The 17,760-nt window shown below is 37.1% G+C and overlaps 1 protein-coding gene across 6 annotated transcripts in view; it reads right to left on the reverse strand.

The window, feature by feature from the left end:
- The window catches only part of RAPH1 (Ras association (RalGDS/AF-6) and pleckstrin homology domains 1), a 77,873-nt gene that overhangs the window by 24,087 nt on the left and 36,026 nt on the right, over positions 1-17,760 (reverse strand). For 3 of the 6 annotated variants that reach the window (XR_014616296.1, XM_084209188.1, XM_084209192.1), the window contains exons 3-6: positions 16,629-16,734; positions 15,311-15,825; positions 6,611-6,685; positions 383-460 (exon numbers count right to left, since the gene is read on the reverse strand). Coding sequence is in view for 5 of the 6 variants with exons in the window: in XM_084209188.1 (XP_084065314.1) it covers positions 383-460; positions 6,611-6,685; positions 15,311-15,825; positions 16,629-16,734 (774 nt within the window). In the remaining variant the exon portion in view is untranslated. Of the gene's footprint in view, positions 1-382; positions 461-6,610; positions 6,686-15,310; positions 15,826-16,628; positions 16,735-17,760 lie in introns of those variants that run through there. The other 3 variants (XM_084209189.1, XM_084209191.1, XM_084209190.1) reach the window with 3 other exon arrangements.

A 17,760-nucleotide genomic window follows, 5' to 3' on the forward strand; every position in this document is an offset into this window, starting at 1 on the left:
AGAAAAGGCTTGTGAAGAAAAGGCTATGAAGAAAACAGGTACAAATTGGAAATATGTGACTGCAGAACATACAAGAACAATCTCAGGAGGCTGGACCTTCATTTCAGTTCTGGGTGGAAGTTGGTAAAATCTTCCCAATGAGCACTAGCTGCAAAACAAGCTATTCCTTAAGAAAAACATCATGTTATTCCATATCCTAGGCTTCTCCTGATTAGGTCCAGTCAAGATGGGAGAGCACATTACCACGAAAGATTACAATACTACAGTGTTCTAATTTTATGAATGGCAACTTAAGGCTAATAGATACAAATGAAGTTTGCCTGCATTTTCCAGGTGAAAAAAAATAAAATAAGAGTCTCATAAATAGGTATAAATAACTCACCTTTTTCACTTGTGCTTCTTTAATCTTCTCTAATGCAACCCTAATCTTCTCAGCTTTCAGTTTAGCAGCCTGTTCCTCCTAGGGGGGAACAACACACAATTCCAGTTAACACAAACTTCAGTCAGGTTTCAGTAGCTTTGAGGCTACCATGCTTTAAAAAATGAACTGAAATGCTGATTTGCTCACCTATAAATGTCCAACTATTCCCTAGTGATGATGAAAACTATTACTTTTCAAGACGAAAAGTGTTGCTATGTTTAGAGGTACAACTGCCATTAATTCCAAAGGAACATACTGGAGGTATATATTTTGTATAGACATTTCTCTGTTCTCCTGTACTGTAAATACCCTTATGCTACCACATACTTTAGCATATTATATATTTACAGTCATAGCTTGGCACAATACATATTCAGTAAGATTATACAATGGAGTACAGCCAATAGATTTTTGGTTGATCAACACAAAACACAAACAGCATGCCAAGAAGTACCCAAATTTAACAGCACACAGAAAGAAGAGAAACAAATCCTATAACTAGGATTCCATACCACATGCATTAGTTTGAAAGATTTTAAACTGTTAAATCCATTTGCAGTAAGAGGTCTGAACACTTTGTCTTTACTAAATCCAAGTTGTAGTTCTCCTTCTTTTAAGTATTGAAAGACACAAGGTGAATAAGCATTCTTTTGCTCTTCTACATAATAGGTTTTTATTACAATTGGAAATGCATTAAAAATTCAGGTAGCTTAAATCTATTTGCTGATCCTAAAGAAAACTGTGTCTTTTTAAGACTAGCAATAAAGATTTTTACATTCTGGAGATTATAGATATTTCTGCTGAAATTGCATTTGAAACATGAAGCTAAAAAGCAACCATTGTTTCAAAAATGACTTATGCAATTTTCAGACTTTCAAAATCTTGAACTGTGGATCTTCATTGTAATTTATTTCTAAAACCATAATTACTTTAAAATCTCTAGCACAAACAAGTTTATTAAAAACCACACAAACCCCTTCCAAAATATTCAGTACCCTTAAAAAAGAAGAATTAATATTTTCTCTAGAGCCAAAGTAGCACATCTCATCACAACATCCAGCATACTATAAACATTTAGCTCTCTATTGCTTTCTTCTGTGAATGTAATTCATCGTTTCTTTACCATGTGTTTAGATGGTTGCTTTTCTTGTAAAAGTCAAGATACAGCTATTCTGAAATCCAGAGAGTTTAAGTTTTGGCTTATCAATAAATTACTAATATTCATACCAACTGCTAAAGAACATTTCCTTGTTATTTATTGCACTCTTAGTAGCTTTTGGTCCTTCACATCTGCGACCATCCTGTGCACCATAAAAAAACATCAGTTGGACAGACCAGTATGCTGCCTTGAAACATAATTCTTTTCAATAAAATGAAGCAGTAAGTTGACATGAGCAGAAATAATGCGAGCCTGAAACCTTATCTGGGCACTGAATTACCCAGGAACATTGCGTTTACGAGTCTACAGGTAACTACGGCTTTTTATTCACAACAGCAATGCTGTCCTATAGCTTAGAAAGGCTAAATCAGATTAGCATTCTATGAAAAACAAACCATGCCATGATAACAAGAATTTTTTATTCGTCCTATCTCTTACTATTAACAATTTCAATGTGTAGAAATAAATTGTTACCAAAAATGAGGCTTCACAGCACCAAGCCTGACAGAGCTCAGGAAGCGCTTGGACAACACTGTTGGGGACACATGGGGTAACTCTTGGGGATGTCCTATGCAGGGCCAGCAGTTGGACTCAATGACCCTTGTGGGTCCCTTCCAACTGAGCTTACTCAGTGATTCTGTGAAAGACTTTCCAGTTTCTAAAAGTAATGCTATGCACCTGTTCATCATGAAATCAGCAAAAGCAAAAGGCTCATTTTATCATGTGTTTGGAGAAACTGTAATTCATGGTCTTGAAAAGCTGCTCATTAACCCAATCAACACAATTTTCCAGCCCATTTCACTGTACACCAGTGCAAAGCACCAGGAGCACCTGCCCACCACAGTGCACAGGCAGCAACATCAGGGCAAGCAAAAAGCAGCTGTGACCTCTCATATACCTGTGCCAATACAGCTAAAATATCTTTGGTGACCTCAAAGTTTATAATCCATCATTACCTAAAATGCTTTGGAAAACAGATAAATATGTAGACCAAAGAAGATTTTAAGGACTTACTATTTTAATATGTACCAATTACTTTTAATTTCCTACTGAATTTAATGTGGGTCCAGACATTAGGACTCCTTATACTTTATTAGAGTTTAACGTAATCAGTTTAAATTAAAAAACCCCAAAACAAAACAGAATTACAATTATCAAAATAAGAACTAGTTTCAATGAGCAAAAAATTATAAAAAGAGGTCTGAATTTAAAACACGGCAAGGAAAAGAAAGCAAGAATTCAAAATGTCTGAAAGCATATAGTACTCAAAGATTTTAAGCTATTTTGAGCAGTAATAAATTAAGCTCAGGCCACTGCTGCATCACTGCTGATGTGGCAAACAATGTTTCATGGGAGAAGGATGAAGAACTATGTATTTTGATTACTTAATAAAATAATTTAATAACTCCCCAAAACTGACAACCATGTATTCTGTTTCTCTCCTAATGGCCCAAGAAAACAGTCCCCTGCCCATCAAAGTCACCTGAGCACAGCACTTAGACACATACATAGGTCTCTCCTCCCCCTGTACATGAAAACAACACTGCTTCTATCCAGGAGGAAGCACATGCCTCCATCTGCTTGTACTAATAAGCTAACAACTCTTTTCACTGCACAGGGAGACAGGTGACAGATGGCAAAAACACCTGACTGCAACTGCAAACTATTTAAACTGTTCAATGCCACCAATCAACAAGACCAGCACATCCAGTCCAACCACATCTACCTAATGAATTTATTTCCCCTTTGCTAGCAAATTCTGGCAACAGTGCTGGAGTTGCTGAAGGATTACAAAGAGCAGTAAATGGCAGGACCACTGCGCTGTAACAGCTTGGCAGGCGGTGCAGCCAACGTCGGTCCCTGCCATGGCCACACACCTGCGTCCCCTGCACGGCTCACAGGGCACTCAGCACTGCTGGCACAGGGCTCCATCACAGACTGATCTGGAGAACTGGCACAGCAGGCGAGATTCAGCAGAACCCATTCCCTGCTTAGACTGCCTTACAGGCACAGGCAAGCCTTGGAGACACACCAAGGAGATACACACACGCACTTTGAAAAAACACAAAACATAATGGAGAGTCATTTCCACCTCTGGCAGGAAAAGGATATTCTCTTATAGTAGCAATATGAATCACTGTCAAATTGTAACAAACTCCTCACCTAACACAACTATTCTGGGACTACTGTTACACTTGTACTTTAAAGCTTTGAGCCAAGATTACTTTTGGTTATGGAAAACATTGCACCTGATTTAAAGAATACTTGGCAACATACTTATGTATAGAACTTGCTAATCCAAAATATTCAAACATACTGGGAACCAAAATGGAAAATGCATATGTCTGCCGTGCAATGGTCTTAAATTAATGATCTTTTTCTTTGCGTTTATATACCAGAACTAAGTTTTGAATAATTTTAGCCTACAGTGAAATATCAGAAAGAATAACACAAAAAAATATAAAGTTACGATTTCTGTAATATAATGACAAACACTGTTTCCTCCCTCAGTTTCCAATTAAATATGCAGTTACAAGATATTCCAGTTGTGTTTTAGTGATAAAGATGCGCAAGATGCATGCAATGGCAGAGCTGACCTTGCTCAAAAAATTTTGTGCCTCGCATTTCTAGGTTGGTTTTTTTTTTTTCTTTCATTTTACCTTTTTTAAAGTGTTATTAACTAATCTCTTTTACAGAGATAACAAATGGAATGGAAACAAAAAGGGAGGGGGGCTTCACTTAACAAGGTACTTAGAAAAGCCAGTAATTAAATGGTAAGAGGTAAGTAACTATGTCCACATTTTATTTAAGTTAGCAAGGTAGATACACAACAAAATGCATAAAATTGAGAAATTAAGAAATTTCTTCTCTGTTTACTATTTGCTCTTTTTCTCTGAATTTTTTATTTGAATGCAGATAAGAAAATAACTAATTAAACAAGTAGCATTGACTTCTGAAGAAGTCTAAGATCAGGTATCTACTGTTTATTTTCCCAGCTACAGTCTAGCCTTGGGTAGAAAGGCAATCACGTGTTTTGAAAGGAATCTCCTTCTTGCAGAGCTTGTACTGAAACAGAGGTTCCTGCTACCAGAGAACACCATATTAACATCTCCATTTGCACCTAATTACCCAAAACTTCAATACAGTGTGTGTGCATGGTTGTGATGCAGAAGAGATCTAGTCCATGGCTAGAATTTTTAGAATTAGTTATATTAGCAGAGGACAAAAATAGTTCTAGTCTCAATATAAGATACAGACATACCAGAGAACGGGAAGAAACAGAAACCAGTGAAGACAGTAAGAAACAGGTGACACACCAGAGACACCATCACAGACCTGCAGTATGATCTACAGTCAAATGATCTGATTGCTTGGTACAAGGAAGTGCCCCATGTCTTGGGACTGCTTCACTGATAGATAGGCTTTTTCAATGTTACAACAAGCTGAAGAGATCTAAGCAGCAAAGTGGACTTCCATTTCATCATTTTGCTAAAGGTATTTCTGCTCACAGGAAGTCAGAAGAGAACCATTAAGTTCCATGCCAGGCCTGCGTGCTCAGCAGTCAGAAGTGGAAGGCACAGCTGTACTGAAACAGTCACAAGCTGACCAACATTGCCCTCAGGAAATCAGAAGGCTCACCAAAAGCACCTGAATCAAAGAGCTCTGAAGCCTAATAAGCCAACACAAAGATTTATAAATACAAACATTTAACTTTGGAGTGTATTAGAATACCTGATAGGAGCTACTCCATGGTCATATGACATAAAGGGATCACTTAATGCACTTTTTAAAATAAAGTTCCTGTATGGTAACTAACACTCATCCCACATATAAACAACAAGAAGGGAGGATCTGCAGACACATGGAGATGAAAGGAAACTGTGGTTTCTTTGTGCCACAGCTGTTTTTAATCTATTTGCAATCAAGCCAATTGCTGTTTTGGTGGCTCTTTGCTTTGTTGAGCAGTACAGGGGGGCCAAGGGCTGGGGTCAAGGCAGAGGTATGGACTTAAAATTTAAGCAAAACAATCACAAGAGCAGAAGATTACTTGCTTTTGGCTGTTTGTACTCCTCTGGAAGACAGCCTGAAAATCTGTTGCCAAGATACATGCTGAGCATCTTGATAAGAATATTAAGATATTTTTAAAAAGCAGTAAACCAGTTCTAAACTTTTATTGCTAAATACAGACTACTTATGCCCAGTGAACATTAACCTTATTGTTTAGAGATCACCAAATTGCATTTAGTTACTTCAGGCTTGCCTGAGGTCTCTCCAGTAGAATGTCTGTGAATTAAAAAAAACCCACACAGATGTGGTTTTGAAGTACGTATCAGCATCATCTGACATCACAGCTACATGAAGCTGTTTGTCCTTCATCCCAGCCTGTATTTTTACCAGAGATTTATAGCTTGCTCCATCCCTTGTCCTCTAGTTTCAAAAGGAAATACATATAAAAGATATAATTTTTAGCAAATTGAATGACAATTTGTGATCTCTTAGTACATTAGTGAACTCCTTCCTGTGAAGAAAACTAATTTATAATCAAGATTTGTATATAACTGGCTCCTTAGACCACTGTCTTATACTACACATTACAGTCAGTCAACATTCAAAATATTATAAAAAATACCCCATTACTTACTAGTTTGTCTTCAATACAGCAAGAGAACTTATTTTAAGGCTACAATGGCTTTTAAATCCCATATTTTTCACTAGGATCTTTTCCATTTTTTAAACTACTGAATGGCAATAGGAACAAAAGAACTTCTAGCTCAGTACATTTCCTTTTCAACTAAGGCATTTACCTGCTAATATGGCTATTAAGTATTTGTCAAGAACTTGAACACTTTGATAAATCTGCAGAAACAAACAATACAATTTTGTCTTTAAAAGCATCCTGGATAATCAGGAAAATCATGTAAGTAATGCAGAAATTCCTGGAAAGGGCAGGGGTGGAGAAGCATAGCACACACCAAAAGCATTCTTTCTACATAGAAACAGTCACATAGAGTAGAAAGAAGCATCATCACCTTGGTCAGCAAATGAGAAGGCTTTCCTGCAATGTTTCTCAGAAGAAGGGAGGTTTCCCTGTCCAAATAGGAGTGCTTGTGCAGAAAGAAAGAGAAAGAACATAAGTCAAAGGAAGTCAGTATAGTAATTTTATGGTGTCTTGATTACAGAAGATAAAGCAGAGTTTAAAAGAAAAAAACCCTACATCATCACTTTTTTTCCCTCCCATAAAAACATGAACATTCCCAAGTACTATGAGCCTGACACACTGATGTAAAGGCTATTGTGCTTTTATACAAGACGCTAATAAAAGACACTGTTTTAATCTTCTGTACAAAATGTCACACAATAGAATTAAGAAAACTTTTGCTTACCTGCCATTGATTTCCTTTCTGCAAAGAAAACTTATTTGTAAAGACATTTAGAACTATAAAAGAAAGAAAGTACACTCTTACAATGCTTTTCAAAATCCTGTCCAGTCTCTAAAACTAAACATTCTACTTTCACTACACAAACATAGTATCACTATAAATTGGTCATCTGGGAGATATCCTAGTTTTATGCTTTCTACATGGGTTGCTGTTTTATTCTTAAAGAAGAAAGATATTACCACAGCAATAAACCAACCCAACTTAAAATTCACGTCCTTTTTTTTTAAATGACTTAAGTCTCTCTTCTCCTGTATAGTCCAAATTATAATATTACAAAGACCTGTGCTTCTCTTGGGAAGATAAATTAGCAGAAAATATATTTTGATCTGTTTCCAAAATGAGAAGCAAAATCAGTGAAAGGGAAGCAGCCAGTAGAGAAAGACAGAAATCAGTTAATGAGAGATCCCAGTGATTATCTTCTCCAGCACCTGCTACAGGCAACAAAACCATCATCATGCAGCGATTTGCAGAACCACACAGTCCAGTCTGCTAAGGAAATTAGACTAGCACTTTGGCACCTTGACAAGTGCATTTAAACAATTTGAAGGAGCATGAAGTAAATCTCCTGTGTGCCACCACCATACTGCAAGTTTTGTGCCATGTGTTTACAATTGTCTCAGCCTTATTTGTTTCAACACTATACAGAACAAGGCTTGACAACTATACATGCCTACTATACTCTTGTTTAGTAATTAGCAATACAGAATCTCACCTCTTCTTCAGTGCCACAATAAGGTATAGTATGAGCACACTGAGGAGTTGTGCATGTAATTATCTTGCCATGTTTCTTGCAAAACTCTAAGTTTAATAAATACACATGCTTAATTAAACCAGCTGGTGGCACTCTTGTGCCACTAGTTTGGATTTAATATCACAGTTGAGAAACACTACAAAATCCTTTAAATGCATCCTCTGTCCCTAAAAAACAAACTAAAAATCAGGGAAACTGAAGTATACAGTGTTCAATAGAAAGCTACATGCTCGCAAAACGTTGTTGAAAAGATTACTATAGCTTCCATTCAACTACATCCCTACACTGAATTCTTTAGACTCCAGCTTCAAGAATTAGAACCCACTGTTTCCAAAAGAGAATTCAAGAATTAAAGATTTAAAATTATTTTTGCAATTTTGATCCAAAGATGGAGAAGGAGCACTGAAAATTTTTTTCCAATCTCCTTAGGATTATGTATTTATATGGAACTTGCTCATATGGACACAATATGATAAATATCTAACTAAAAATATCAATTTTCTGCTTTCCTTTGCAAAGGGGGTTGTTTAACCTAGCAAAAAAGAGGCTCAGGGGATGCCTTATCACCCTCTACAACCACCTAAAAGGAGGTGTAGACAGGTGGGTGACAGTCTCTTCTTGTAAGTGATGAGAGATAAGATAAAAGGCCTCAGATTGCACCAGAGGCAGTTTAGATTAGATATTAGAAAAAAATTGTTGCAAAAGGGGTTACAGTTTATTCTTATTAAATCTCAGAACAGGAAAATAGGCACTGAGAAACTGAAGCAGAAGCAAGATAACTGAGGAAAACAACAAATTCTTTCCTCCTGTTAAGAGTTTAATGTTCCACAACTGGTGGCTGTGTTCTTAATTTTTGTCATGTGTCCTAAATTTCTTTTTTGGCAATCTGAAACTAGGACAAACAAGTAATCTGCTTCTAACTTCCTATAGCTTTAGTATTTCAGACCTCTAATCTAATCAAATGCTGCAGAAAAAGTAAAGAAATTTGTTTTAAGCAAAATGGTGTATCCACAAGGAAATTGGCTGTTTTAAAAACTCCATAATTAACCATCACCAGTACAGTGATATCATTACTGGAAACTGCAACCAATACATACAACTCCCCTGCAGAACACTTTCAGCAAAGTTTGGTAACATAAAGCAAGACTTGTGATTTCTCAACTAAGTCTAGTGGGTAGTTCCAAGGGTGTGCTGCCTAGATTTATTTCATCATACATCTGTGGTATTTTTCCTCTTGCAGACAAATCCAGTAAGAGAAAGAACTTCTGAACAACCATTTTCTTGGCTTGTCTGTATTAATGCTACAATTTTTTTCCTCAAAAAACCTTTCATAAACACAAGTATTTTTCTGAAGTGCTGTGGAACAGGCCTAAAAACAAAGAGATTAATTTTTAAGTGTGCTTATTTACCCAGCATTTGGGATACCAGAATGAGTCATTCAGTTGCTTGTCCACAAAAGAATCCAACCTCACAGAAAATCCCAAAGAAACAGCGTATTTAGGTGCATTTAGAGCCAATGCCTTTGGTGTTCACATTTACACCAATGAAGTACACTCTAACTGTAATTTCTGAGTGGACACCAGCCTTGCCAGCCAGTGGTGCCAAAGAAGATTCAAACATACATTACACTGTCTCTTTTCCTGTTCTTCACGGGAGAGGACTTTAAAGCTTTTTCATCTGTGTGAGGCAAAGTTGACTGAAGAGAAACTATTCTTACATGTTTTATGGTTTCTGCACTTCAATTAGCTTTAAAAAAATTAAAATTATCCCTTCCCATCATTTGCTTTGCAGATTCCATAAGTATAATATGAAAAAAAGGTTGTGTGCTGGTTTGCAGGCATTGGGAAGAGTGTATTAGCAATCCTTGAGTTCTAGTGAATTATATGATGATTATGCATAGCCAAGCACATTTGATTATTTACTTGAAATACATAAATATTGTTTATATAAAATCATATGTTTATCTCAGAGAATGCTTTGAAAGCTTCCAAAAATCTGGCAAATGAGGAGTCATTTTACATGTATTTCAAAAACATTTGAAAAATGGAGCTCACACTTCTTATGCCAACAAAATTGGAAGTCAAAGTAATGTTTCAAGATGATAAATAAGCACAATTTTCCCTTACTTTTGACTTATAAAAGAACACTTTGTGACTAATAATTGGAAAAAAAAGAGGAAGAAATGGTCTAATTGTGTTTCAAATTAAGTCTTTCCATTGACTATTTTCAGCCTCGGAAAAGCGGAACTGGAAATGCTCCAGAATAGACTTGGTGTTCTAAACTAAGGACATAACACAACTGGCAGAAAATGAATTTTTATTTTTTTAAGTCTTTAGAAGAAATACAAACCAAACTTCTGCCATGCCTTGTTTGTTGCTTTTCTGTGACTACTCTCACAAATTGGAGTCTAACATCCTTCACATCTGCTAACCACACAACACATGGACCATAAGGAAAAGTAGTCAAACTTCAAGCTCCCAAAATACAAAAGCCAATAATGCTCTATTCCTGCAAGAGCTAAAACAGACCACAACTCTTCTTTCAACCACCTACAAATAACAGATGAGATTCAGCAGTCCAACTCTATTTTAAGACACCGTTGCCTAACAAAGACCATATATATCATCAGTTTATTTGTCTGCATACATTAACAGTTAACTGCCTTTTCATACAAAGCAACATTTAGCAATCCCACATAAAACAGGACCCTCAATAATTTTAAATGGATACCAAAGCTCCTGTGTTACACCACTGCACAGGCAAATGAAATGCTAGCATGTTCACAAAAGAACTATAGTAAAATTGCTATGAAACACAAACTTTATTATTCCCTTATATCCATTTCAACTTTTTCATTTTATCTCACAGGATCTTTTAGCCAGTACAGATTTATTTATGTGTTCTGAGATTACATGACAATTGCTACTAACTGTCATGCCTCCAAAACTCCCTTTTTTACCCTGAAAGAAACATTAATGTTTACTCTACACTGCCTTTTCTGTCAAGTGAAGCAAAAACCATGTGGCTTTATTGCACTGGCCACTCTCTTCTTATGATTTTTACCCCTCATGCATCAAGTATAAATCTACAATGAGTTTAAGTAAAAGCTAAAAAATAAAATGCAATTAAATCATGTAGTGTTACCAGCTAAATTTTGCATTATCTTTGTATGAGCAGACTCTCTCAGCTGTGCAAACTGGGTTACAGACATAAAGAGGGGTTGGGGGTGATGCTGAACTGTGCCAGACCAGATGGCAGACTTCAAACTTATCTGCAACCTCTTCATAGAGTGTGTGCAGGACAGTAACAATGACTGCCCATGAATGGAGCCTTTCACTCGCCAGACACACACAGCTACATAAGCATCATCAACACAGTTCTCTATTCTCTCCCCTCCACTTTCTTCTCCTTCTACTCTAGCACAGCTCACTGAAAACAGAGACAACTTCTTGCTGGGAGAGGGACCAAAGGAAGAAGAAAAAGATAATATGGGCGGAGGCAACAAGTTAGTCACAGAGACATCATTTCCCCTACCTTCAACTCATGCATGCTATTACTTCACTAATTTAGTCTACATAAAAGTAAAGTAACCCTCCACAAAAACAACATTTTAAGGTGCATGCCACTCATTACACAACTAAAAGCATAGAAAACAAAATGCAACGTACCAATTTCAGAAAGAATACTGTTCAAGCAAGGATCTGTAAAGTCATTGTGTCAAAGACAAATTTCAATTTAGCAAAAAATTATGGGCTTAGGGTGGGGTGGAGACAACTTTTCTTTTTATTCAACAATACTTAAGGCGAGACTGAAGACAAGAACAGAAGTGCAGTCAGAAAACACTTCGTACCACCAAGACAAGGTCTTAAGACTACAAAGTGATAGTCTTTGAAAACATCAACATTCACAATGTCTAAAGAGAGAGTGCTAAGAAAGGAAAGGAGGAAAGGAAGAAAATAAACCATGATGACAACTAATAATCCCACAATTTTAGACAACCAAGGGAACTCCAGTCAACTCCCCTGAAAGTGATCTAAAGACAAATTCAGATTGAGTAAAAGGATGGTCCTGGCCAATATGACCACAGAGTTACCTGTCTGATTTATCATGCTGATAAATCTGCAACCCCAGGAATTGCCTAGAGCACAGTCTGCTAGGAGGAAGGGGAAGACAAGACACTAAGATGTCTGTCCAAATACTCAGGCAAGAAGTATTTGAATAATCAATACCTGAATAATCAATTACCACCAACAAGTGAGTTCCTATTCTCCCTTCCAGCCTCCAGTCCCCTGGCTATAACCCCCTTAATGTGCATCACTCCTCTGACCCTCTGCAGTTCACCTAAATAACACAGAATGAGACCCAGAATAGAAGCACACAGTTTTGGGGTACTAATTACCAGTTAAGTGCCAAAGTTGGGACAAGGAAGGAGATGAGAGTGTAAGGAAAGAACTGTGAGGAAGGAAAGAAGGATGAGAGGAAAGGGAAGTCATATCCTCCCATTTCTGGTGGCTGTGGAATTGTAGCCTTTTCCCATAATATTGGTCCCTATTACCAGCCAGAGAGTATACTAGACTACACACATCTCCAGTGGGCCAGTACATGACTGCTCTTCTAGAGGATTTTCCTGCACTGACTCTTAAATACACAGCAGAAGTATTTTTTAAGATAGAATACTGAAGTTTATAACTGCAAAGCCTCCTTTTTCAGAAAAGCATTTCCTCCCATCAAAACTGTCTTCTGTTTTACTCATGAAGAGCATAACACGAAGTTGCAGCAGAAAGGATGACTTTTTAAAGTACCTATACTGCCTGGAGAAGACAAAGTATCGGTCAAAAGGGCAGAGCTGCCACGACACTGACCTCTTTCAGAAGAACCACAGCAGTAAAGAAAAATCTTAAAGGTCAGCTCACCTAAAAGCAATCTCAAGGAAGACAGGCAAAAGAAAAGAGCTAACTTTAAGTACTAGTTCAGAATAACAAATCTTAAAACAGATCTGCTGTGATCATGAATAAATAGCCTCTCCCACTTTCTGCATAAAAACTGTTGAGTTTTTCCCTATATGGACATTAGGACTTCTTCAAAGGCTATTTTCTCAAAGGGATGTTTTCTATTAGAAACAGCACCATTGAGTCAACTGTGCGGGTGGGAGGGTACAATTCAGCCCTACTAGTAAAAGGTGTTTTGGTTCACAACCTAGCCAATAGGATTAATAAACCCTTAAATTAGCTTTTGGGCACTAAATGAATGACATAGGAAATAAACAGCTTTGTTGATACCGAATGATTCTTCCAAAGAATCCATTTAAAAGCTAAATTCATTTAAAAAACATTGCCACAAAATCTGTCACAAACTCAAAAAAAAAAAGTGATTTCCCTTTCCCTTTCCCTGTTCACCAGTGATAAGAAACTTCTCTGTAAGAAGTCCCATCCCATCACATAATCTTAATACTGAATAGTTGAATACCAATTCTGAGAAATTGAGACAATTTCTCAGAATTGAACACCTTCCTCAGGCTACTGAAATTAAAAAGAATGGAGCCAAAGCAAACATGGTTAATGAGTGCAGAGGTTTCTGCTCTCAAGAGGAGAGTAGAATCTGGATCTCAAATTACTGACACTTTCTGGTTACCTCCTTCAAAGGAATCAATCATTCTTATCAACTTATCTGGGCAGAGGAACAATAGCCACATTCTCATATGAGAAGCAATCACTGCATTTGTACAAAGACAGCCCTCACATGTCTTTGAGAAAAGCTTTTGGGGATGATTTTGAGCCTTGCAGTCAGTGGCCAAGGGGTCAGAAAGCAACTGAAACAGCAACTGCAACACTTGCAGCAATTCAGATTAGCTTCCTGTGAAGGCAAAGCAACTTCTTGACCTCTGCCCCTTGATTCATCAACATCAAGGTAACTAAGGGCAGCACGTGGTTTGCTGATTACTCATGACACAAAGGATTGAAAAAAACTTGGAGACAAGACGGGCAATTTTACTGATGCCTCAAGCATATAACTCCCAAAGCAAAGGACAAAATCTAGAGGGAGACCCGCAAGATCAACTGCAGAAAATGCTTTGCATTAAAAATCAAAAAATTGCAACATTCATTCTTTTCTTATACTATGCAAGCTAGAGCAACTAATTGATAAAAGTCATATTTTCAGCCTGAGAAGAGACAACAATGCAAGACTGCCTAACTTTCTACATTAAACACAGACATATAATCATAAATAACAGCTGGAGATGCAAAAAAAAAAAAAAACCACAAAAAACCAAACCAAACCAAAACAACCTACCCAAAACCTACAAACCAAATATAAGCCTTATTGTGCCATAAAAAGAAAATGATTCTCAAATAAACAATATAATCAATGACTGTCATAGGCTGGGCTTGAACATTCCAGCCTACAGCAATAATGCAAAGGTTTGCATTTTACCTTTCCAAAGAGCAAAGGGCACATTTCTATCTGTTTTGCTTCACTCAATAGGAAATATCCAATAAAAGCATACTGAATGCTAACTTTTTTATACAAAAAGAAAGTTGACCTAAACTGTCATTCATTTCTCACCATTTCAAATGGAGATTTAAATCAGTGTGACCTCAATGGGTTGATTATAAGACTGACAAGCCTGCATCGTTCACTTTACATCAGATGAACTTCTGTTGCAGATGTGTAGAATCATGCTTTCAGTACAGCCCATTCAGATTAGTTTTAATTATTGATTAGAATAAACTCATTTTGTTCCAGTTTTCTCTCATGAAAGAGAACACGCATATTAGTACAACTGACATTTTAACAGGTCAAACTTCTGTTTCAGAGAGCATTTCTACAAGAGAAGTTCTAAGTTTAAGTTCTCAAAATTCACTAGAACATTTTCCACATTTTCTCTCAAGTCACCAGCACTGGCAATGTTCACTGAACTGGCTGCTCTTACTGAAGTTTCCTCTCTAATTCATCAATGTCAAAGCATCAAAATCCAAAATTAGTATCTCCTAATGTTGTTTTGCAGCCCAGTTATTTTTCTGAATTGTGTATTGCTTCAAAGAGCTCCTCCTGTCGTAACTTAAACAAGAATATTAAGTAGCAGCAAATTACTGGTATACTATAGCTCCAGATAGACACCTGTAGATTGCTCCACATGTTTCAGGTATTAACTGAGCTGTAAGAGGAATAGAATTTTGTCAATTGTGCTTTCTTTTTTCCACAACTGTGCACTCCTCAGATTTAAATTAAAGGCAATATGTGATATTTGTTTGGAATAAAAATATTAACTATAAAAACACTAAAATGCATGATTGGCATGAGAGGAGGAAGAGAAGGGGAAAGCTCCTAAAAAAACCAAAACCTAAACACATTCTTTATAAGAAGTTTCCTTGCAGACAGAACCAAAACCAGAGAAAGAAGTAGCTACAACACGGGCAGTTCAATCAACCCCACTGCACTGCAGATATTTAGCTATGAGTGTCAGCATGGGGAATGAAGTGTAAGTTTGAACAGAAAGACCCAAACCAAACAAAAATCTTGAATTAGTGACATCCTACCTCGGTGATTGGTTGCCCTTGTGATGTCAAGTCCAGCTCCTGAGGTCTTGTCACCTTATCGATATCCAGGGAGTCCATGCTGGAGGCTGCCGAGGTCACGCTGGAACGGGAGGAGTTACTGATGGAGCGCACCTCAGCATCACTCACTGTGCCAGCAGATGCTGTCCTCCTGTGCTGGGCAGTAATCACTGGCTTGATGTCTTCTGCAACAGACTGCTGGGCTGCTTCATCCATGCTCAAAGAGGCCTTCTCTAACTGTGCAGTGATGTCATCCAGAGACACGTTGGCATGTGATGGTTTAGTCACCTTAGCAGAGCAGGACAATCCTTTCACGCTGCTGTGTTTAGTGGACAGTCGACTAGCAGGTGGTTTCTGAGTTTTGGGTTCTGCGGCAAGGTGTTTCACTGCAGCATTGTTTGCTGAATGAGAGCCGATGCTGCTGAGCTCCTGCTCTATGGAACAGAGATCAGCCATGAGGGCATCCAGATCCACAGTCTCCCCCTGATTCAGGGCTTCTGTAACAAACAAGAGTAGTCAGTATGTGCAGAGTTATTTCATTTGCAACACCTCACTTTGTGTTATCAAATCTAATAGTTAAGAAGCAAAGGAAGCATTTTCTTTTCCCATGTGTAGTGCAAAATATCTGTGCACTGCTGAACTGAAATTCATCTGCACTACTATCCTTGACCAGAGCAACTTTCACATCATTTAGGTTAAACTCATTTGTCAGCAAAGTCTATGAATGTTCAGATTACATCTGAAAAATTTAAACTGCTTTCCTGTGAATGGAATGCAAAAACACATTTGCGTAATATCATGCTTTTCAAAAAAGTGCCAATATTTCGGTAAGCATTTTCTGCTAAAGTAATGCAACAGCTTTAAAAAAACAAAACCAAAACAAAAATACTATATACATACTCAAACCTTTAAATTAAGGTTTCCTTCTGTTTATCCTGAAAGCATTCTGTAGCTATAGTCCTGCATTCTGTTCCGTAAAGCAAGATGCTCTTTCTTCCTGGTTAACAGATACATGTTAAGTCATTCTTTCATGAGACCAGATCCCAGAACAAGTTTTTTATACAAGTACTACACTAAAGTTCTCAAATACTAAGTGTTGTAAAAGATAATGCTTTAGGAGACTCAACTAGTTGAAAAAAAAGGACAGCAAAAAGCAATGCCTTCAGCAAATATGTTCTCACCTCAGCTGTAAGTGTATTCCAATGTTCTTATATTTTACAATATTTTAATTTATAGTTGGAATAGGTTTTTTCTTAAACTAGTATTTTTCTTAAACTATGCGGTAAATAATTCAACAAACCATTCAAATTGTACATGGAGAAGCGATATGAGAAGTTGGCAAGATTGGTTTCCTGGCGGAGAGGTGACCTCTTCACTGGTGCCACAGGCTTGTCTGCATCCAAACTCTGAAAAAGATCAAAAAAAGGGCAAATAAAATTTGACTAAGATTTGCTTGCCCAATTCCTTAGGATGAATGAGAATTAATTTTCTCTAAGAGAAATTTTTCAGAAGTTACTAGTATATATAAAAGTATCCCTGTTTTTCAGGCTTTAGACTGAAAACAAACATTGTCACACTATATAGAGATTTAACTTCAGATATGCAGTGAAAAAAAGTTGTTAAACACATTCTACTTTTTTTCAGAATCAAAAGGATAGAAGGATTTTCTAAATGCTTTTTTGAATGGTGTTAGACACTAATTCATTTGGAAACAGACAGCTGACTTAGCTATAACTACCTTTCTGCAGGAAACTGCACAACATTCAGATTGGGATAAGAGTATAAAATATGGTCTAAGATGTTCACCATTAGCTTATGAGCATAATCATGGCATAAATGCTTAAAAACATTAAATGAAGAATCCTATTTTATTAACAGGGATTTAAATTCAATAAATTCAGAATTTTTTTTTCAATAGTCTTTCCTGTGAAAAACATTAAGTTATGAAAACCAACCCTAGCCAGTTTATGTAGGGCACTTTTTTTAAGGAAAACTAGCATAGGTTAAAAAAAGAAACTCTTTCTAACCAGAACACTGAGTTATGTTATGATGGCTAATATGGGTATAGTACTATAATAAATACCAGGATTTGTAAGTAGCAAGCAGTAGGGCACTGTGATCCAGCTGCTGACCCAAGAAGTACAGGGTCAGGAGCTGCTGGCCCTGGAGTGGAATGTGTTACATAGGGAATCCAGCTCTTGCTGTCACTGGAGCTCAACAGGCCTGCAGAACATCTGAAATTAGGCAAGGCTTGTACTGATAAAGAGTTCCTAAAGATATGCTTCAATAGAATCAAGTTTCTCACCTAAACTTTTTATGTTCATTTTCTACATCTTTACTCAAGCCTTTGTTAAAAAGATCAAATGCCCTATTTTTTCCCCTATTGTTTATTCTTCCTGAGCTCCCTTCTCTCCTCAGCTTGGCCTGAACTT

This window comes from Fringilla coelebs (genome assembly GCF_963513975.1).
Source record: "Fringilla coelebs genome assembly, chromosome: 7".
Classification (NCBI taxonomy): domain Eukaryota; kingdom Metazoa; phylum Chordata; class Aves; order Passeriformes; family Fringillidae; genus Fringilla; species Fringilla coelebs.